This window comes from Prionailurus bengalensis, chromosome C1 (genome assembly GCF_016509475.1).
Source record: "Prionailurus bengalensis isolate Pbe53 chromosome C1, Fcat_Pben_1.1_paternal_pri, whole genome shotgun sequence".
NCBI classification, from domain to species: Eukaryota; Metazoa; Chordata; class Mammalia; order Carnivora; family Felidae; genus Prionailurus; species Prionailurus bengalensis.
Genome location: NC_057345.1, coordinates 111,597,739 through 111,621,370, shown reverse-complemented (window position 1 = coordinate 111,621,370; position 23,632 = coordinate 111,597,739). Strand labels below are relative to the sequence as shown.

General features: G+C 38.2%; 1 protein-coding gene across 8 annotated transcripts in view; it reads right to left on the bottom strand.

Annotated features, from left to right (window-relative positions):
- WDR33 (WD repeat domain 33) overlaps positions 1-23,632 on the bottom strand; it is a 109,206-nt gene that overhangs the window by 27,387 nt on the left and 58,187 nt on the right. Inside the window, exon 8 of one of the 8 annotated variants that reach the window (XM_043576453.1) lies at positions 12,559-13,951. The exons of 6 other annotated variants lie outside the window; for them this stretch is intronic. In XM_043576453.1, the coding sequence (XP_043432388.1) occupies positions 13,941-13,951 (11 nt within the window). In that variant the 3' untranslated portion in view covers positions 12,559-13,940. Of the gene's footprint in view, positions 1-12,558; positions 13,952-20,730; positions 21,008-23,632 lie in introns of those variants that run through there. One more of the 8 variants, XM_043576452.1, reaches the window with a different exon arrangement.

Sequence of the window (23,632 nt, the reverse complement as noted above, 5' to 3'; positions counted from 1 at the left end):
TCTTGATTATGGTGGTGGTTACAACAATGAAGCAAAGGAAAGGAACATTTTGAAGGGACTGAAATGTTACATATCTTCATTATGGTATATGTCAAAATTCATAGAACTGAATACCTAGCAAGGGTGAATGTTACCATGTGTAATTTAGACCTCAATAAGCCTGACTTTTAAAAAAATATAAGCAGAAAAGCAAGGTGTAATTTCATCCAATTTGTACAAAAGAAAACGTAGCTGATAATAGTTTTTTAGGGAAAAGAAATGCTATGGGAATAAGTAGGCATTTACTCTTGTACTGCCTGACGTTTTTAACATGTTCTTTTATTACTTTACTTAATGGCAACTGCCTTTGGTCTCCTTCTATTCAAATCTTAAGAAATGACTGATACTAATTAGTGCCTTTGTCTGTCAATACAGAACTAACCAGTGCTTGCAGTCCCAGGAAGATGTGCTTCAGAACCTCAGTGGGGATGCACTTTTTCGGATAGCTCTCAGACTCAGTATGAATGAATTAAGTTGTATATTTCAGGTTTTGTGAGCTGGGTGCTATATATAGAAGCTTAATTTTATATAAATTATTCTCTCACAGAAAAATGATTGAAGCCCAAACACACAGCTTACCAACTGTAACCATTAAACCAAAAGAATGTCTCTAGACTAATTTTTATCATTTGAAAGGTCCAGAATTTCAGGATAGAACCATTCAAAATTCTTTGTGATCCCCAAATATGGAAACTTCAAGAACGTAATTAGTATTTGCAATGCTGAAGCAATTAACACAGATGGAATTGAAAATTTATTCAAGTGATAACCGTTTTTACGACCCAGTGACCTAGATATTTTAGAGCTAACATCTTGCTAATGGCTCAAGACCTAGGACTAAAAACTTCTTGCCAATGGAAGACCAAGCAATTTTTGAAGTGGCCCTTAATTGTAACTTTTCAGAATCAAGCCTGAAAATATGAAGATAAAATTCAACATCAAACCCACTCCAGGTACTACAAAGCCTAACACAGGGCAAGGTGTAGCCTTGCAGGGATCTGACAGGAGTCTACAGGTAGACTGTGGTAAACACATATAGTCTTCCATAGGAGAAGAGCTTTAAAGAGCCAGCAACATAGATGCATGGTTACCAAGTAAAGATTCCAGGATCCCTGGGAAAGGTCACAGTACCTCTACCCACACTTGCCTGCAATTAGAAAGGGAGGATAGGCTAGAAGAAAGATTAATATTCAAAGTTGGAGCTGCAATTGCTAAATTCTAAAACTAAGAGATTCCAGTTGCAAATCATTACATAAAGAACAAGACTGTCATAATAAATCTATGTGTGGAATCCCTTAAATACTTACAGATACTTAAGAATTTAACCTGCACTGTCCAATACAGTAAAACTTATCAGCCACACGTGGCTACTTAAATTTGTGTTAATCAAAGTCAAAATTTAGGTTCTTCAGTCACACTAGTGACTTTTCAAGTGCTTGACAGCCACATGGAACTATTGGCTAGCATACTGGACAATACAGACATGGAATAGTTCCATCATCACAAAAATTCCTATTGGACAACACAGGTATAGACTGTAATTAGCCATTTTAAAGAAAGTTCTTCCTTAAGTTCCCATAATGGTATCATTTTTATTCACTGTTACATAATGAACAACAAAAGAAGTATCTTCAATTGATACTAGAGCCAGGGAAGACCTGCAAAGTTATCCAGTGCTGAAATTGTTACATTAAGATAAAGCTGAGGCCTAAAAGGGGTAAGCCAGTGCCCAGAGGTGGCCTGGATTTCCTTACCATCCCTATCTTCCCTTCACCTTACTATATAGAACATCCAAATGAAGTGGCAAAATACAGCTGACCCTTGAACAGGGGATTGAACTGCACAGGTCCACTTACATGCACATGTTTTTTTGATAAATACAGCACTGTACTGTAAATGTATTTTCTATTCCTTATGATTTTCTTGGTAACATTTTTTTCCTCTAGCTTACTTTATTCTAAGAATACAACAGGGGCGCCTGGGTGGCGCAGTCGGTTAAGCGTCCGACTTCAGCCAGGTCACGATCTCGTGGTCCGTGAGTTCGAGCCCCACGTCAGCCTCTGGGCTGATGGCTCAGAGCCTGGAGCCTGTTTCCAATTCTGTGTCTCCCTCTCTCTCTGCCCCTCCCCTGTTCATGCTCTGTCTCTCTCTGTCCCAAAAATAAATAAAAACGTTGAAAAAAAATTTTTTTAAATACATATGATACATATGACGTACAAAATATGTATTTATCAACTGTTTATGTTATCAGTAAGGCTTTCCCATCGACAGTAGGTTATGAGCAGCTAAATTATTTTTAGGGAATCAAAAGTTACACATGGAGTTTGCAGCGGAGGGATCCAGGTCCCTAACCCCTGCATTGGACAAGGGTCAAAAAGGTTCCTCTTGTTTCACCATCAGTCACATGTAACTGAGGAGACTGCAGTAGACCAACTTCTGTACACCTTTCCATGTCTCAGAATGACAGAAGAACAGAATCGAAGGGTAAAATTTAAAAATAAATACATAAATGAGAATTGCTTCTTTTAACTACCTGAGAAGTAATCAGATGGATTCTGGAGACCAGGGAGTCTTATTAAGAATAAAGGGATGTGGGGGACAGGGGGAAGAAAAGAAAAAGAAAGGAACGTGGCAACCATGACCTAACTCCACCCAAAGAAATTATAAACTAACTTAACAATACTAGGTTACCTTTAGAGATTAAGCTTTGGGAGGAACGAATTCTGCATCATTTCTTAGCTAGCTAACACTCTCTTCCAGTCCTAGCTAAATGAACAGTGACAGAATTAGCATCTTTTAGGAGATAGCTTCTTTGTGGATGAACTGGAGTCTGACACACCACACTTGTTTAACTTACTTCTTCAAAATAATTATTTGCAAAAAATAGCCATAAGTTGTACACCAGAATTTATGCCAAATAGGAAGAAAACAACAATTTTACTTATTACACGTGATCATTCCTTCACACGCTCATTTGTGTGCTTTCCCTTGCTCATTAATTCAAAATAAGTGTGCACAATAGCAACATTTATTGGGCTCCTACTTTGGATGCTCAATCTCTAAAATATGTATGTGATCACCAAACAAAATGAGGACTGAACACTGGGGAAATATTTGTAGAATCATATAATCCAGGTACAGTAACTTTCAACAAAGTTAATACTTAGAATAAAATGCCGAATAAAGACTGAAATCAAGCTAACAAAAACTAATGGTTCTTAAGAGACTTTTCTCCACAAATGAAAACAGAAAAATCTCTTTTAAAAAAAAAAGTTATATAACTTGCCTAAAATAGCAAGATGCAGAATGCAAAACAATTTTTCCTAATTTGATGTGTTTTTCTTAGGACAGATCCTAGAAATAAAATGCAGAGACTTCTTAATAAAACCTAAAACTCTAAGAATAACAGGACAGATGGTTTAGTCATTAGATATTTGAAGAACAGTCCCAGATGTACTTTTGTAGAAAGTGGAGGCTTTTCTGTTTATTTCCTATCTCAGAACCATAACATGTAGTTCAGTGACAGAAGCCAGTAGGGGAATGAGGTCTGTTTGTGGACTCTTCCTTTAGAAGAGGAGGTTCCCTGGCTTCTGTGATATTGTATGTAAACTGTGTGCCTCTGTGTATTCAAGAACCTCATCTCTCCTCCACAGCCTCACCAGATCCTAAGGCATCTGTCATCCCACACAGGTAAATAGTCCTGCCTTAAGACAATGCATATGACCCCAAGGCTCGGTGAACAGTCTGAAAACCAGTATTTTTATTTGAAGGTCAAATATAGTGTCCATTTTCCCATTTTATTTTTCCTGGATCAGGCCAGTATATGAACAAATCTTAAGAAAAATTTCTTTTACACATAACTTACAAAAAGCACCAAGATTTTCTAATACAGGAAGAAAAAAAGCAAACAAAGAATTCAAGTACCATCTCATACATTAACAGTTGAAGAACTGTTATTCAAGAAAATGTGTCAAACAATAACAACAAACTCCATCTACTTCCAGCCACAGGAACATAAATGTGACAGATCAGTTTAAAGCAAAGGGTATTTGTTGCCAAGGTCCACAGCCAGACATTTTAGTATTCATTAGATTAGCGAACTCCATTAAAAAATTAAACATCATAAATAACTTGTACGCTGGCCAATAAATAGGCAATTTATTAACATTTTACCTCCCTTTTTTTGCAAAATGATTTTAAAGCCAATCCAACTGTCAATGTCAACTGAAAGTGATACTATTAGTATTTCCGTCATCTAAATCTAGAAAGTGACATTAGTAAAAACTGATAGAATTAAATGGAAAGTCAATCATGGAAACATTATACCTCTAGGCAGTGTTTTCAAGGAGTATGCTCCAAGCAACAACAGAGCGCAAAATCTTGGATGAAGGGGTTCTGTGGTCAAAGAGGCAGGCAATGTTGAATTTTAAAAATTAAGTTTTTTTTGGGGCGCCTGGGTGGCGCAGTCGGTTAAGCGTCCGACTTCAACCAGGTCACGATCTCGTGGTCCGTGAGTTCGAGCCCCGCGTCAGGCTCTGGGCTGATGGCTCAGAGCCTGGAGCCTGTTTCCGATTCTGTGTCTCCCTCTCTCTCTGCCCCTCCCCCATTCATGCTCTGTCTCTCTCTGTCCCAAAAATAAATAAACGTTGAAAAAAAATTAAAAAAAAAAAAAAAATTAAGTTTTTTTTTTTCCATGTCTGAGAGTTGCTTTCAATATAGATTACAAATCTGCAGGTGAGAATCTGACCATGGGTTTTTTTCTTTCCCCCCTCAAACCACTCACGAGTCTCCCAGAAGATGAATGTGGGAAATTATGAAATGCTAGCTTATTATATTGTGTGCAGTGATGAACTCAAATTCAGGACCGCAGACACCTCTGAGGGAAGAGGGGAAGGGCACTGGGGAAGGGCGTGTAAAGGGATTTTCACCACGTCTGTAATGTGCTCTTCTTTTAAAAAATTCAGAAATAAGCATGGCAATATGGAAGGATTTGACACAGCTGAGTGTTAACACAAAAGTGTTTATCAGGTTGTAAAAAACTGAAATGTATGGTGTCAGAAGAGTATCCAGTATACAGGCATAAAAATTCAAATGAAACAAGGGGGTAAGATACATCATAAATTTGCCAATCTCCTACTTAAGTCACACATTTAATTTGCATATGCAAGTAAAATGGTTTCTATTTATCTGTACCATGTATTTACATGAAGACTGACCTAAAAGAAATTGTCAGGTAGGTTAAAAACTGAAATTAAGCATACATGTCATAAGATTAATGCCAGGTAGCTACTTTTGGCATTAAAGTGAAATGTTTTATGAATATATGACATATAAATAATTTCTGAGCCCAATAAAAACATATACAGGTGTAAGTTTGCTAAAACTTACATGTCAGACTGCTACTGAACTTACACAATAATGTGGGGGAAGGGTGTAACAGAGGAAAAGCACAGCTTCCCTGAGTCAATTTAAAAGACTGTATTTAGAAAAATCTTGTGGATTATGTAAGGGAGAAAACAATTAAGAGATGATTGATACAACAGGAAACTCTACACTTTCCCCCCAAAACACTGCCTGATAGTGTAAAGAATGAGTGTCAACACTCTATATTCTTCAGTTCAAAAAGCAGGAACATTGCATCATGTTTTCTGCCAACCAGCAAACTCTTTGTTAGTTTTTCTTCTTTTAAAATATTCAAAAAAAATAAACTTACAAGGCTATTTTGGACAATATTCATCAAAGAAGCCTAAAGGGAAAGAATGCAACCAAATATTCTTTCAATCTCATTGCTATTTTACTGTCCCAAATATTAACAACCAGTATCACAAAGCACAGGAGCCATTAGTCTGAGATGGGAGCTACCTGGTGTCCCATACACATGGCAGAAACCAGCTACAAAGTCCTTTATAAGAAAGTGTGCACTGGTGTGTGTGTGTGTGTGTGTGTGTGTGTGTGTGTGTAAGATCAGAAGTTCTCTAGCAAACATTTCTGCACACATTCATAATTCAGTATTAATATACAGGTGATGTAATAGTCTTAAAGAATCACAAAAAGAAGCATATAGTCACCACTTGAAAAACTAGAAAAGAAAGTATAAAAACCAAAAAAAAAAAAAAAATCTTGGAAAGAATGATGGGAAGGCCTGGCAATACCAAGACTCCCAAGACTCCCAGAAAGAGTAGCACCTATGGTGTACCACATTAACAACAGAGTCATGAGCACCAGTAGACAGACACCTTGGCCAAAAGTGAAAAGAAGCCATGCCTGAAACCCCTAATAAAGAAGAAAAGGCAGAATCACAAAAGGAAAACAAGAGTAATTTTAAATTATACTTTAAGGCATTTTTTGGGAAAGCTTTCCTTCTGAAAAAAAATTTAAAAAGTAAACTGATTCATCACCCTCATTGGCCAGATTAAGGTCACTGTTTTTTAAAGTTGGAGGTTTAGGTACACAAAAGCTTAAATAAGGAATCCCGACCAAACTAGAAGTAATTAATTAACCCCATGATAATCATAGTTATGCCCAACATCAACTGTACTGTGAATCTCTTGAGTTTTGCCAGTATCTACTTGTGTATATTTGCACATTTTTGGCTCCCTATACACCCTTTTCATCTACCACTAAGGAAGGTAACAATGGCAAACTTAAAAGAAATTTACCTGTATCAGAACAAGGTTACACAAACCCCTAAGTAACTGCTGGAGGCAGGTGTCTACCACATGATTCCCAGCCGACTGTAATTTCAAGCTATTATTACTAAGAACTTTTTCTATAAATACGTAATCCAAGATGGCATCAACACTCCAACTGGTTCTTGACTATTATCTCCCTTTCTGTTTCAAAGCAGAAATAAGAAAACAAAACCTCAGCTGGGAGCTGGTGATATTACTTAGCTTCCATCATAGTATAAGCAATCAAATAAATATGAGTCCACAATGACATAAATAACTGAATAAACAAATAAGAGTGGGGAGAAGAGATGAATCTCTTGTGCATGAAAATTCCACATAACTTATGTAGTTACTGGACCCTCAAGGACATGAAGTGGAACTTCCCACACCTTAACTGTGGGCTGTGCTTCATGACTCTGCCTTCCAAAGAGCATAGCAGGGGAAGGCAGAGAAAGAGTAGCCTTACACTGGACAATTCTGACAAACACTGCCTCAACCTCGTGATCAAGGTCATCAGGTCATGTTGTTAGTGTACATCCTTGCTCTGAGGTAATGAAAAGGGCACTTGACCTCTGTGATGTTCCCCTCGAATCCCATAAAACCACAACCAATCATGAGAAAAATATCAGATAAATCCCAACTGAGGGACATTCTACAAAGTACCATAAAATTTTCTCCTAAGTCATGATCTCATGGTTCACGGGATTGAGCCCTGCATCACGCTCTGCACTAACAGTGCAGAACCTGCTTGAGTTTCTCTCTCATCTCTCTCTGCCCCTCCTCTCTCTCAAAATAAATAAACATTAAAAAAATTTGTTTTTAAAGACAGAGTAAAACTTCTCATCAAAACACTAGCTCCAAGAAGACTGGAACAAGATCTTGACAATGCTAAAGTTGGGGGTGCGGGGGTGGAGGGAGACTCTGAATCTAGAATTCACTACCCAGTCAATGCCTCTTTTAAAGGTAAACATGAAATGAAGACATACAATAATTTTTTTTAATTTCTCCCACAGATCTAAGAAAAAAATATTTACCATTCTAGAAATGTGGAAACCAAGTAATAAATACTTAGTAGGAAATGTGAAAATCCAAACCGCTTTAAGTTAAACTTAATATATTATAAAGAATACCAGCATTTCCTTGAGGTGATTAAAATCTGCCATCTTCTTGTATTTTACTGAATGAATAATGAAAAGCTGAGAGAGCAAAAAATACATCCATGCACATTGTATAAAAAATCAAAATTGTTTTCTTAGGGAAGAGATCAATGGTTAATTCTGCCCTCCTCTCTGAGCAGCATCAACACAGAATCACAAAAATTCTCATTTCCACATGGTCTACTAGACTTCCCTCCATAGGAAGAAAAGATGAAATTAGCTTTGTCCAGTAGGAGCACAGGTACAGTGCCAAAACAGTATTATTTGAAAGCAAAGAAAGGATATATTAAATACACTTTAATTCATATTGGTACATTGTTTAGTGCTCATACATTATACAGCAGTTACTGGTAAAAAATATGGAGTAGGGACACCTGGGTGGCTCAGTCAGTGGAGCATCCGACTCTTGATTTTGGCTCAGGTCATGATCTCCCACTTCGTGGGATCGAGCCCTACCTCTGCACTGACAGCACAGAGCCTGCCTAGGATTACCACTCTCTCTCTCTGTCCCTCTCTTAAAATAAATAAACATTTTTTTAAAAACCTGCAGTAAACCTGACCTGTTCAAACATCAGATGTCACCAGTTACAGCCTTGTGTAATTTACTTAACCCTTGCTAAGCCTTAATATTTTTAAGTGTTAATACTCAATTATTGGGTTGTTTCAGGAATTAAATGAGAGCTATATAAATAACTTATCATCATGCCTGGCACACATTTTGAACAGTCAACAAATGCTCTTATTTTGATTCAATCTCTGCCCTGAAAAATTCCACCATGAGGACAGATATTTCCAGAGTCAGTTATCCAGCAAGAGCTCTTCCTACTATGAACAGAATACAGGAAAGCAGAAAATGGCTCGATTTAAAACTACTTCCACAAAGTAAGACTTAAGATTTAGCTAAATTTCAGTTTTCAAATGACCTCTGAGAAAAGAACATTGAGCTCCAATGACCAACATCCAAACCAAGTTTTAGACTTGATCTCATGCCGTGTCTCTCTCAGAACTGGAAAATCGAAAACGGGGGCCGTCATTGCCTGAATGACTTTGACTATGTTCTAAGTAACTAAGAAAGACAGATAATACTTTTGCTATAACTACGGATTCCACTAGACTAAGATAATGCAGTCTCCAACACAGAGACTTACTTTTATACGTATGGAGGAGATGTTTGACGATTCTCTGCAGTTTCTCTTTTTTAAAGAATATTAACTCCTATCTAGGGAGAAAGAAACCTACAGGAAAAATACCAGGTTTAACTCAAGTGTCTTTCAGTCATTTTACTCGATCACTTACCTCTAAATCCCCCACTGCCATGTATTATCTTAAGCTTCAAATACATGATTAAAATTTTAAATACATACTATTTTTTAAGATATAGAGAAATGATGTAAGTAGGAAAAAATGCCAGGAGGGAAGTAATGGAAATTGCTTTATTTCTATTTATTTTATTTCTAAAGGTCACTGAATGTGAAAAAGAAATTATGTCTTAAAATAAATCATGATTTTAGTACTAAATGAAATGGTATATACAAGCCCCTCCTTTACTTTCAAAGGTTTACAGTGGAGGCACTTATTTCCCAAGACCACTAATTTTATTAAAATTTCAAAAAACTTCAAGCCAAGTGTGAGCATTCTCAAAAAATAAGTGGGCTTATTACTGAAGAATAAACCAGAGCAGAAACAAACCAAACCCTAAATACACAGCAGACTGTTAGAGGCCTTTAAGAGACTTGGGGGCACCTGGCTGTCTCAGCTGGAAGAGCATGTGACTCTTGATCTTGGAGTCGTGAGTTGAAGCCCCACACTGGGTGTAGAGATTACTAAAAAATAAACAATAAAAGACTCTAGGCTCCAAGACAGTTCAATGACAAAGGCTGTGATGTTGTAGTGAGGATAATTACAGAAGCTTCCATAAAGTGACTTGTCCAGGCCCCTGGTGACCTCTCATTTATACAGAACAGTCACCTTCAGTTAAAGTCAGACAACAGCTTTCTAAACAAAGCAGAAGTTAAGTCTTGGGAGAAACCCAAGAACAGGATTTAAGACTGGAGGAGAAAGCAGCACATAGCTTGAGGCAATGCCGCACTATGACCCCGAAGCAAGGACAGAAGGGAAGGAAGAGGAAGAGTGAATGGGGAAAGAGGAGACAAGAGAGGGAAGGAGGATGAGGAGGAGGGAGAAAGGAGAAGAGGCATTCTATCTGAGAGTGAAGTCAACCAAGCATTTCACCTCGTATCACAATCCACTTAACCGTGGCTTGTGGCAGACGCTGCTCACTCCATGCCTGTCCTTCCCACCATCACCACCCCCACCCCCACCATGCACACACAGTCAACAGTGAGAGCTGGCATCCAGGGGAGGAGACTCTGGGGTAAGTGGACTTATTTAATGGTAAAAGAAACGAAAGACAGCTACTTATGCTAACCAATACACATCTTCATTCAAATATTTAACCAACCAAGGATCACTGAACATCTGAGAAAAGTCAAACAGGAAGAAAGAGAAAGACCAGGAAAAAAGAAAGATTAAGTTACCCCAGGGAAAACAAACAGGAACAAGACCAAGGCAAACCAAACCAAATAAGCTGATTGCTATGCTAAAAACTTAAAGGGGTATATTCATTTAAAACAAACAAAAAAAGCAGGTCACTATGAAAAACAAAAATACCAGGGAACCACTAGGAGCTTGGAAATTACACACAGTGGTAAAATTAAAATTTCATCAGAAGGGCTACAGAACAGACTGGGCATGACTAAAGATAATATTCTGGAAGATAAAAACAGAAGAAATCTCCCAATTCTTAAGAGGAAAGGAGAGAAACAAAATATGAAAGGAACAGTTAATACAAGGCAGATAGCTCCAAGAGCCCCAACATTAATATATTAAAAGTTCTACAAGAGATAACAGAAAATGATAATCAAAGAAAGAAGAAAAACTCTTTGAAAGAAAGATTTGAAATTGTAGATCAAAGTGAGCCAAAAAAGATAAAAGTTTAAAATGCTAGGGGCTGGGGCACCTAAGTGGCTCAGTCGGTTAAACGACCAACTCTTGATTTTGGCTCAAGTCATGACCTCACAGTGCATTGAGTTCAAGTCCCAGTTGGGCTTTGAGCTGACAGCTTGGAGCCTGCTTGAGATTCTCTCTATCCGCCCCCCCCCCTCTCTCTCTCTCTCTCTCTCTCTCTGCCCCTCCTCTCTCTTTCCTCTCTCTCTCTTAAAAATAAACACTTTTTAAAATTTTTAAATAAAATAAAATATATGGGGAGCCTGAGTGGCTCAGTCAGTTAAGCATCCATCTCTTGATTCTGGCTCAGGTAATGATCTCAGGATCATGAGTAAAAGCCCCACAGTGGACTCCATGCTGAGTGTGAAGCCTGCTTAAGAGTCTCTCTCTCCTTCTACCATTCAAGCTTTCTAAAAAAATAAATAAAAAATAAAATACTTAGTGTGGGTACAGTAAGAAAAGAAGTTGACAGAGAAAGAGCAATCATTTCAAGAACATTCAGAAAGGAAATCTAGGTTATATGCATAATAATGAGAATCAGAATAACATCTGAAATTGATAGATAATAGAGGCCTTCAAAATTCTGAGGTGTATTCTAGAAGCAAGAATTCACAACCCAAACTATGAGTCAAATATGATGGCAAATTATACACCTCTCCAGGCACTAAGAATTTTGAAATTTATCTCCCAAACACTGTCTCCAGAAAAAAAAAATTTTTTTTTCTGATGTAATGTCAATTAAACTGAGAAAAAATGAGTGGACTTAACAAAGGAAGCCAAAGAAATCCCAGTATGACTGCAGTCACTGGCCCAGAAGACAGTTCAAATCAAAGCAGGAAGTCAGAGAGCCGGCTAAAGAATGTCTTCAAAAATAAAAACAGGCAGCTTTCTGCCTCCAGGTCCTGTCCCCATGCTTTAATAAAATCACTTTTTTTTTTGCACTAAAACAAACAAATAAACAAACCAAAATTCATGTACTGTCACTGCAAAACTAAAAGAATTTTTAAATGCTTTTGGTGACATTACAAACAAAAAAACGAGGAAGTAGTTAGAAATTGCAAGAAAAACTAACGCAAACTAAAATCCTTGGCAGTGTCTAAAAGTAAAGGGAGGAGAGAAAGTAGAAAGACACCGAGGGGCATGTGTTTCCTCATGTAACATAAGGTGAGTGAGTCAAAGGAGGTTGCTTAAAGTTGGTGGCCCGAAAAACTAATGAACTAATAAGCACATAGAAAGCTATCAGAAACCATCAAAACAACTACAATTTGTAATGATAAAACCCAGGAGGCAGAAGGCAGTTGGTGGTGTAAGTACATGAAACTCTTCATCTTTCATGACAGGAAGTAAAGAGACACCATATCAGACAGATATACCAAGAAATATATTATTTTAAATTCTGATGGTAACCACAGGAATAAAAACAAATTAGCTTAAAATTTTTATCTCTGGGGGGCGCCTGGGTGGCGCAGTCGGTTAAGCGTCCGACTTCAGCCAGGTCACGATCTCGCGGTCCGTGAGTTCGAGCCCCGCGTCGGGCTCTGGGCTGATGGCTCAGAGCCTGGAGCCTGTTTCCGATTCTGTGTCTCCCTCTCTCTCTGCCCCTCGCCCGTTCATGCTCTGTCTCTCTCTGTCCCAAAAATAAATAAAAACGTTGAAAAAAAATTAAAAAAAAAAAATTTTTATCTCTGGGGAGTTGTAATGGATTGGCAGACTTTTATGTTTCAAATTCCATCCTGCTATGATGTTGGAGAAAAGGCTTTACCATGTGAGCAGATTGTAACTTTAAAAAATAAGATTGCATTCTTAAATGGTGGGAAAATCCTAAAATGTTAACCCTGTCATCTTTAGTTTTTGGCTAGACCACAATAACATTCTTAAACTTTATCATTAAGGACTCCAGGACTGTGAGGACAACTAAGAAGTATCTCCCAAAAGCTTAAATGTTCATAGTCTTTGATCCATCAGGTTCACGGTTAGCTGTCTATCCTAAAGGAAAACTTACATGAGTGGGAACAAATAAAAAGGTACAAGAAAGCTTAGTGTACAACTCTAAACCTCTTGCAAATCCTAAACGTCTGTCAATGAGAATGGTTATGTAAGTTATGGTAGATACATGCTATGGAATGTTATAGTTACCTAAAAAGACTGAGGTAGTAATGACACGGAAACATGACCGTGATATATTGTAGTGGGAGAAAAGCAAACAGCAGAAGAATATATATGTGGTATAATACCATTTCATGTAGTTTTTTTAATGTATACCTTTTTGTATATGAGTAAGAACTGTGGAAACATACACACCAAACTATTAACAGAATAGTGATGAACTCTGGACATGAGACTGAAAAAGGGGAGAGACAAAGTTTTCACTTCTAATTGTGTGAACTTTTTATGAATGTTTATTACCTTTGTAAAGGCAGAAAACCTCAAGAAGATAACTTCCACATTAATCCCACCCAGTTCTTTCCTTACCTTTCCACCCCTCCACTCCCCCAACACTGTTGCACCACAGATCTCAGCCTTCCATCTGGCACATGGTGGGGATGTGTGAATCCAGACCTTACAATACTCTCCGAATCTTACTTCCGTGCGATACACAGAAAATACTTGCTGCCATGCGTGACTGATGAAAACAATGCATCTTAATGTTGCATTTAGTCTTCGGCTTGGTTGGCTGCGCTATGGCATTGCTAATAAAGCCAAAGTTACAAGTGATATCCCCACATCAGCCAAAACTGTTATGCAGTCTGCTTTCATACTCATCGGTCATCTTCCTGGTGACAGTACAAGGTGTGGAAAGAGCAAAGTAAATCCATTTTAACTAGTGGGAACAAACGGACAGTGGGCTTCAGTCTCATGGTTGTATTCTGAAGAACACACATGTACATTTGTGTGACCAGTTTACACATTTCTTTGCCAGTCAACTGTACACAGTCACTGAGTTGTGTCATGGTGCCCAGAGAGCGCTGGTCAGCTGAGTATCTGCAGCAACACTGCCTGCCTGTGCTCTGTGGGAATAGTGTGATGCTGGGGTATGTGGGACCACGAAGTTCTCAGTTTCTGTTCTTTAATTCCCGTCTTCAGTCATCACAGTGAACAAAAAAATCAAAGTAATATGACAGAGTGAAGGCTACACAACCTTCACTGTGCTTGAAGTATCATTTTTCTTTCATTACTCATTTTTAGAGAAGGCAACAGTAAGAGGAGAAAATCAAGACTGACGGATAATAGAATATATGTGGACTTACAAAGGGAACACAGTGCTAGTTATATAAATATCTCTAACGATGGAGTATTGGATTCTGATCTAAACTTAAAATGTCTATTAAAGGGGCGCCTGGGTGGCTCAGTTAGTTGAGCATCCGATGTCGGCTCAGGTCATATCTCAGGGCTCATGGGTTTGAGCCCCGTGTCGGGCTCTGTGCGGACAGCTCAGAGCCTGGGGCCTGCTTTGGATTCTGTGTCTCCCTCTCTCTCTCTACCCTCCTCCGCTCATGCTCTGTCTCTCTCTGTCTCAAAAATAAAAAAAATTAGAAAAAAAATTTTTTTTCAATGTCTATTAAAAATGCCCAAATAAACAACTCACACAACAAAAACGTATCATGCTTTTGGCCCTTATATTTTTTTCAGGATACTGTAAACCTAGTAAAAAGTAGCAACGGAAAAGGGGCACCTGGGTGGCTCAGTCGGTTATACATCTGACTTCAGCTCAGGTCATGATTTCACAGTTTGTGAGCTGGAGCCCTGTATCGGGCTCTCCGCTCTCAGCGCAGAGCCCACTTTAGATCCTCTGTCTCCCTTTCTCTCTGCCTCTCCCCTGCTCATGCCCTCTCTCTCAAAAAAAAAAAAAAAATTTTTTTTTAAGTAGCAATGAAAAGAAAATTCTGCTACAAATCTGTAAGACAACTCAGTATATCTTATGTTCACCAACTATCAACTGACCTAACTAGAACTCAAAAAGAAAAAAGCTAGGAGTTATCAAGAAGACTCCAATCATTATCTGTTCAAAAAGCAAACAGGCAAGCAACAGACCAAAGGAAAAGCACAGAATCTGGGGGACAGTGCCTGGGGAATAATGGAAGTACACTACCGCCTTAAGGGAATATGGTGGTTCTGAGATGACAGTGGAAGTAAAGTATGAGGACTTACATAAATAAAGTTTTAAAAAATAAGTCATAGTTCCATTTCAATGTTATTTATTTAAATGTGGCTTACAATACAATTAATTTGATTGATGACACTTCTAATCCTAAGAACCCTTACTGAAAATAGGATAACCACATATAATATCCCATCCCAAATCCCAACTCTTGATCTAGTCATCTCCTTTTAAATAAATCCTTCATAATGTCTTTCCTAATGAGCTCTAAAATCCTCTTAAATCAAATTCACTGAAATATGTGACTTTCTTTACACCATCTTTCTTTGCACATAAGTGATGTAAGCAACACACATTTACTGCATGCCTGCCATGTGAGAAGGGGATCTTCTGTGTGCTTCTCCGACTCTCACAACCACCCTGTGAGGTAGGTATCATTAGCCCCATGTGACAGAGGAGGAAACACAAACTCAGGTGGACTTGCCCAGTGGCAGAGCTGGGACTCAAAGCCAGAACTACGGACTCTCAGATGACTTATGACTGCCCCCAGGGAAAAACTATACTGTACCTAGAATTCTGGCGCAGCTGGAGAATAGGCTCGATAATTTTAAGTTCCTTTTTCCTCATCACTTAAGCATTGTAAACAGCAATTACACTATGTTCTCCTACCATTAAGTTATTTTTTTAATTTGGAGGGTATCTTTTATTTATTCGTTTATTTTTTAAGTTATCTCTACACCCAGCATGGGACTCAAATTCGTGACCCCAAGATCAAAAGTCGCATGCTCTACTGACTGAGCCTGCCAGGCACCCCTCTTATCATTAAGTTTTGAATGTTAACAATGCACAAAATAAAATTTACCCCTCCCATTTTACAGGGAAAAAATAACATACTACAAATAGACTTACAGTCATCATTAATTAGGAAAAGACATAGCAAACTGTACTATTATTCCACATCAATCCATCTGGTAGATGGATACTTACAAAGACATAAATGTAAATCCACTGGTTGTAATAAATCATAGAAGAGTAAATCCTGTGGGGATCATTAAAGTGGGTTGCTGCCCAGACAGATTTAGTTTCAAAACACAAAACCTGATCCAGAAACTTTAACCAAGAGAATGTACCACAAACCTACATGCCTAAATTATATGAAGACATGTCCTGGCATCAACACATAATTTAGACACTGATAAAAATGGTTATGTAATAGTTCCCTGCTAATCTTAAAATTGTGGTAACTCTAGGATCCCTTTTCCTATGCAAAAATACGTACTGTAGTTGGCAAATAAAATCTAAATGATAGTTCATTTTAGGGTATTTAAAACTTAAAACACACACATTTTTCTGCGTGGAATGGTCTTTAGGTCTGAAACGTTATCGCCCTTAGTTGGGTCCAAAGCAACCACATTCTAATGCTACTACTGCTCTATCAAAAGCACCAAGATGTAAAAAGTTTTGCAATCTAAATACTTTCTTAAAGGTTTCTGAGAATCTCATGAATATTCAAAGCTATCATAAAGCTATGAAGAGTTCAATGACCGAACATTATATTCTTTGTTGCCACAGGAAAATTCCACAGACCAACAACAGATCTAGTAGTACTGCAGGAGGAAGACTGGTTTGCCTAGAAGGTATCTTGCCTGATGGAACTACACACTTTGCATTCTCCCTTCTTGTGACACTACCCAAATGTGCTACTCAGCTAAGTCTTAACTACTAACCTAACTTTTCTAGTTCTAACACTTACTCATTTTTATTTTTACCAGTTTTTATTTTTTTCAGTATTAAGGAGAATACCCTCAACTTGTTATTCAAGATGAAGATATATAGAGAAGCAACTGATACATATTGCAGTTTACTAGGACACAAAATTTTGTCCTCAAGACCTCCAATTTAGAAGTATCTCTGGACCTGCCTGAGCCAATGCTCCAGAAACATGTGATTTTTAAAAATTACTACTTTTAAAGCTACAAAAACTATAAAACTACTTTATTAATCATACATATATTCTTCTGTATACTGTAATAAAATCATGCAGTGCTTAGTCTAGAATATATGTGAAATTAAGAGACTATTAAAAGTGATGACTGTAAAGCAAAAATCAGCTACCACTAGTATTGCTCATGAAGACAGGAATGGCTATTTGACCCCTTCTTCCATACCCAGGGTCTGGCACTTAGTAAGCAGCAATTATTTGAATAAATGAATAGATATAAATTTCCCTTTCGTGCTCTTTGATGAACATGACTAAGATGGACAATGGAGCTATGAAAACATGATCCTTTTTTCTTTTTTTACCTTAAGTCAATCTGACAGTTCATAAGGAATTTTTACAATTATTATAATTTTTTGTTTGTTTGGAGAGAGAGAGAGAGAGAGAGAGAGAGAGAGAGAGAGAGAGAGTGTGTGTGTGTGTGTGTGTGTGTGTGTGTGTGTGAGGGGGAGAGGGACAGACAGAGAGATAAAGAAAATTCCAAGCATGATCCACACTCAGCACAAAGCCCGACACGGGGCTTGATCCCACAACCCTGGGATCACAACCCGAGCCGAAATCAAAAGTCAGACACTCAACTAATTGAGCCACCCAGGAACCCCAATTATTATAATTTTTACTTGTAAAGTATCTGACAGAGTTCTTAAATCTTTAAAATCCCTTTGGTATTTACTGCTTTATATTAACATAGATAATATAGAAAATGAATGACTGACCCTTCCCAGATGGAAATAAACCACCCCTGAAGCACTACAAACCAATCCCTGGATACCAAATTTAGTGGGGTAAACCCTGGGATCCCCCAGAGAGATTAATGCAGAAAAACTCACACATCTCATTTCTTTTATTAAAAAGAACATGTTTGTATTTTATCCACTGCTTCTAGCCAGCTGAAAACTGATGTGCTTCCCAACTGTTTTTGTTTTATAAAAACATAACTATTGGTACCACTGCAGCTTGTTCCAATGACATGCCCAATATCATGGCTACTGAATCCTGACCTCCCCCCACCCCAAGCTGGTTTCTACAGAGTGAGAAGCCAGTTTGGATTTAAATGTTTTTAAGTTTAAAAAAAAAAAAAAAAAAAAAGCAGTCTCTGACCCCTGAGAAATAATCTAATACTCACAGCTAAGCCGCAATGTTATTACAAACTGATTTGACATTTACCATTTTGCTCTCCTGATCTCTCCAGACATCTCTGTCATTCTGAGACCATAATCAAGTCAGATCAAAAAAAGGTCACCGTTCAACCCACAAAATATAAAATGTTTCTTATGCTAAATGAGTGACAGCCCTCCCTCCCCCAAATTACCCAAAGCCCAGATCCTATAATACAATCTTTGTAACACCCTCTCACTGAGACACCCCATAGTTCTCTATGGTCTGTATTCTTTGCTGCAGAGAGTATTAAATCCAACTTGCTCAATTACAAGTGTTCCTGGAGGTCTCTGAATGAAGGTTATTGACGTCTGTAAATACTAATGGTGGAATGAAAATAGACTACATGTTCTAGGGTTACAAAACGGTTCCAAAATATGGCTTATTAGTACACATCTCACAATTCACAGAGAGGGCAGCTTTGGATAACTTTGGTATAACACTTCTTCCATTTTGCTTTTAATGTCAAGACCATGCTAACATGTGTTGAAAGTTCAGATAAAATAAAAAGCATTAATGACAATCGTAATGAAAATTGTTAAGGCATGTAGGAAAAGCCCAGCTAGCAATGTTCATTAGGAGAATGAGCAGGGGCGCCTGGGTGGCTCAGTTGGTTAAGTGTCCGACTCCAGCTCAGGTCATGATCTCGTGGTTTGTGAGTTCGAGCCCCATGTCGGGCTCTGTTCTGACAGCTCAGAGTCTGGAGCCTGCTTTGGATTCTGTGTCTCATTCTCTCTCTGCCCCTCCCCTGCTCACACTCTGTCACTCTCAAAATAAATAAACATTAAAAAGTTTAAAAAAAAAAAAAAAAAGAATGAGCAGGCATTCGCCAGGAACCATGTCAATCGGGGACATGCTCACATATCTGGGCTATATCCAGATGCAGAAGTGTTTTAAAACAAGGACTCCAGTAAGATACCCAACAATAATAAAGCCAAAGGTGTAAGGAAAAGAAAAGGTGGCAGAGGGTAACTTTTTCTTTAAATAGTGTTCACCATAACTACTGGAAAATCCGGGTAACAGGCTGTGAGAGGAAAAGGAAAGCAAAATTTTTATATGTGCTCTTCACTGAAAGACTTTCTCAATGTGCAAAATCTCCCACTTTGCAGCTAAATGTTATTTTTGTAAGTATAAATCACACCACACAGAGGTATAAAAACCAAGAATACCAACTTAGAAAAAAAACAAGTCCTTACAACACAAATAAATCTACTGAAGACACTAAAAAACTAGAAATCCTGAAGAACCTGAGGGGAATAATAATTTTTTTTAAAACCCTCTCTGCCCCAAAAATAAGGCAGAAAACACCTTTTAAGTGTCAATTGTATAATCAGATTTTTACAAACCTATGAAAATAAAGCTCCCATTACCTACCTACCTTTTAGATAAAACTGAAAGATTTTCATGTCTAGGAGGTGGGGACATGGGTTGTGTGTGTGTGTATACACACACACATACACACACACACACACACACACACACACACACACACACACACACACACACACACACCACTTCCCCAAGTGCCTACTGTGTCCTTCCTGGACTTGGAAGACTAAGTGTGGATCATCACATAAAAGTCACTGTCTTCAAAGGCACATCATTTCTTAGCAACCTGCACTGTATGGGAATTTTGGTTCAGAGAAAAAAATACATTCATCACCACTACCCTCTCATCTGTGTAGCACATAAAGTGTTATATATATTACAATCTGATTTCCGTTAGGCATTACCACTTACTTTTTATGGATCATGAAAACCTTGTTACAAGTAGAAGGAGCAATGATTTAAACTCCTCTTCTGATGCCATTATGTAGTTCAAAACTATGATTTAAGGGGCACCTGGGTGGCTCAGTCAGTGAAGCATCCAACTTCGGCTTAGGTCATGATCTTGCAGTTCGTGAGTTTGAGCCCCGCACTGGGCTCTGTGCTGACGGCTCAGAGCCTGGAGCCTGCTTCAGATTCTGTGTCTCCCTCTCCCTCTCTGCCCCTCCCCCACTTGCACTTTGTCTCTCTCTCTCAGATAAATATTTTTTAAAAAAACCAGAAACCAAAAACTATGATTTCGGAGTGCCTGGGTGGCTCAGTCGGTTGGGTGTCCGACTTCCGCTCAGGTCATGATCTTGCAGTCTGTGAGTTCAAGCCCCATGTCGGAGACTGGAGCTCTTCAGATTCTGTCTTCATCTCTCTCTGCCCCTCCCCTGCTCTCACTGTGTGTGTCTCTCTCTCAAGAATAAAATAAAAACATTAAAAAACCCTATGATTTCAATATAAAAATGAGAACCAATTTTTTAAAAACTATTTAAAAGCTTGTTCAAAGGTAATACGTATTATATGAAGTAATGCCTGTGTAACTTACAGTAGGAAAAGAGAGTTTGTGGTCTCCAAGTCCATGTGGTGAAGGAGGTATTAGGTATTTTGGAGAATAATGGGCTAAATATTCTAAGTTACATTTTATAGTATGTTTATATCCTTTCATCTGTATTTGTATTAGAGTATTAGAGATAATCCAATTAAGAAGGCTGACTTTTCCACTAACTCCCAACCTCCTCTGTAAACCTCTTCTACAATTTTTCTATGAAAAGGAGAATTACGACCCAGTGAATTTTAGCACATTTAATTCAAGTGTCATTCTACAATAACAATGAAAAAAGACACCAAACTGTTGACTACTCTCTCTTTACAATGTAATCCTAATAGTGCCAAGTTTTATCCTTTATGATGATCACAGACCTTGGTGTGCCTCCTCCAGGACTAAAACTCTCCTCTTTCAAATACCTTTCATTTCATAAGCATCAATATCTAATATCCAATTCCTAAATCAGAACTGTCACCACCTGATTTCCCCAGTGTGGGAGGGCAGCAGTGTTTTTTTTCCCTTAAAAAAAAAAAAGGCCAAATATTAAAAAAAAACCCTAAATTTCAGTTAATTCAAAGAGTTAAAGTATTTTACAGTAATTGACTTAATAATTTCTCTTCTAGAATTTAATAAACCAAATAAAATGCCTAGCAAATCACTTGAACATTTTTTTTTTTTTTTAAAGAGAGAGAGAGAGAGCATAAGCAGGGGAAGGGGAGAGAGAGAGAGACACAGAATCCAAAGCAGGCTCCAGGCCGTGAGCTGTCAGCACAGAGCCCAACGCGGAGCTCAACTCTAGAAGTGCGACATCATGACCTGAGCCAAAGTCAAGACACTTAACCAAGTGAGTCACCCAGGTTGGGTGAGCCCGAATTTTTGCTTAAATAAGCATTTTATTTTTACCAAGAAGATCCTTGGTAATTTACATTTGCATGACACATTAAAACAATAAATCTGTAAAGCAATAATACACTTTTAAAAGATGTATGAAAGTTTCCATAAATTTCTAGAAAATGATGAAACATGTAAACTATTAATAACCAAACTTCCACAGTATTTAACATTCAGGGCCTACAGAAATAACATTAAAACTGGGCACTGTATTGTATGACCTCAAAAAAGCAGATTTAAGTTTGGGAATTACTAAACTTACAGTGTTCTTTAATGCCTAGTATCCCCTTTAATACCATTCTATTTGCTCTTAGAATCACTTTATCAGTAGGGCCAATATCTGCTACACCTGAGATAAGGATTTAGCCTCCCACCCTCCAACAAACTCCACCAAAGACTTTTGGGGTAGAACAGGTGACATCCCAGCTAGTCTGATGGGATGGAGTAGAGGCTGATCAGAAGGCCCCAAAAAATGACATTAGGTTTCTGTATTTAAGTCCCGTCTACTAGGACAGAAAATACATAGAATTAGCTTCCCCAAGACCCCTAACTTACCACTGACCACCTTACTCATCGAAGAGGATAAAAAGAAATGATATTCTACCACAGTTAGCACTAGCTCATCCAACTTCATTACTAAATGGAGTTAGAAATTACTGTGATTAAATTTGGTCAATAGGAAAAAACCTGTTCCTCCCCCCAGAGAACAATAAATGCTGTCCCAGTGAAACAGTCTAGACACCAGTGACCAGTCTGTAGAGGTGTGATGAGTTGTGACAACTTGATTTTCAGTGTATTCAGCATTCACATTCACCATGGTGCTTCCCCAATTCACAAAACGTATTTGAAGAAATGAAGAACTAGGGAAATGTTGGAAATGCTGCTTAAGGATGAGGCCATGCCTTCAGAATTTTTATTGACCAGAGTTGGCAATCATTAAATATTTGATTCATCTAACAATTAAAATAGAATCTTTAGGGGCGCCTGGGTGGCTCAGTCGGTTGGGCATCTGACTCCAGCTCAGGTCATGGTCTCACAGTCCGGTCCATGGGTTCAAGCCCCGCATCAGGCTCTGGGCTGATAGCCCAGAGCCTGGAGCCTGCTTTGGATTCTGTGTCTCCCTCTCTCTGCCCCTGCCCCCCGCTCACACTCTTTCTCAAAAATAAATATTTTTTTTAAATAGTGAAATAAAATAGAATCTTTAAATGCTTCCATATGAGATCTTGTTTAAAAAGGCCAATTCTGGGGCGCCTGGGTGGCGCAGTCGGTTAAGCGTCCGACTTCAGCCAGGTCACGATCTCACGGTCCGTGAGTTCGAGCCCCGCATCAGGCTCTGGGCTGATGGCTCAGAGCCTGGAGCCTGTTTCCGATTCTGTGTCTCCCTCTCTCTCTGCCCCTCCCCCGTTCATGCTCTGTCTCTCTCTGTCCCAAAAATAAATAAACGTTGAAAAAAAAATTTTTTTTTAATAAAATAAAAAATAAAAAGGCCAATTCTGAGTGTGGAATTTTTTTATACCTGAAAACATTGGAAAATCATGACATTTAAGCAAGTGGCCACAGTGCTAACCCCAGCAGAACGTACACTAAAGAAGTGGTCCTATTTATGAACCACTCGTAAACAGGAACCTTTACAACTGCAATAACTAATGGCAGTGGCTGAAAAAATTTACATGAGAAACGTAAAATATACTTCTGAAATAACCATTTTTATCCTTAAGTAGGCAGAGAAATGGAAGCAGGCTCTGAAATTAGTTTTGGAAATGAGGTAATAACTGACATTGATCAAACGTTCTTTATGGCACTACATGCTTCTCATGAATTAACCTATTTTATTCTCATAACTACTCAGGAAGGTCAGTACTACTATTAATCCCCATTACACAGAAGAAAACACAGATACAGGAATGTGACTTGTCCCAATGTCTCATGGCTGGTAAGGAATAAACTGTGACTAACATCCAGGTTCCAGAGCCTGTGATGATAATACACAATACTATCTCTTTATATAATAACTTTTGTTGTGTTGCTTTTAGCATCAGGAAACTAGTAAATGAAGCTAATCAGAGAAATAATAAAACACTGTTTTCAAAAGAACACAGAGGCAGGGCTCCTGGCTGGCTCAGGTGATTCAGCATGTGACTCTTGATCTTGGGATCATGAGTATGAGCCTCACTTTGGGACTAGAGTTTACCTAAAAAACTAAAATTAAAAATAAATAAATAAACCCTTAATGTTTATTTAAAAAAAAAAAAA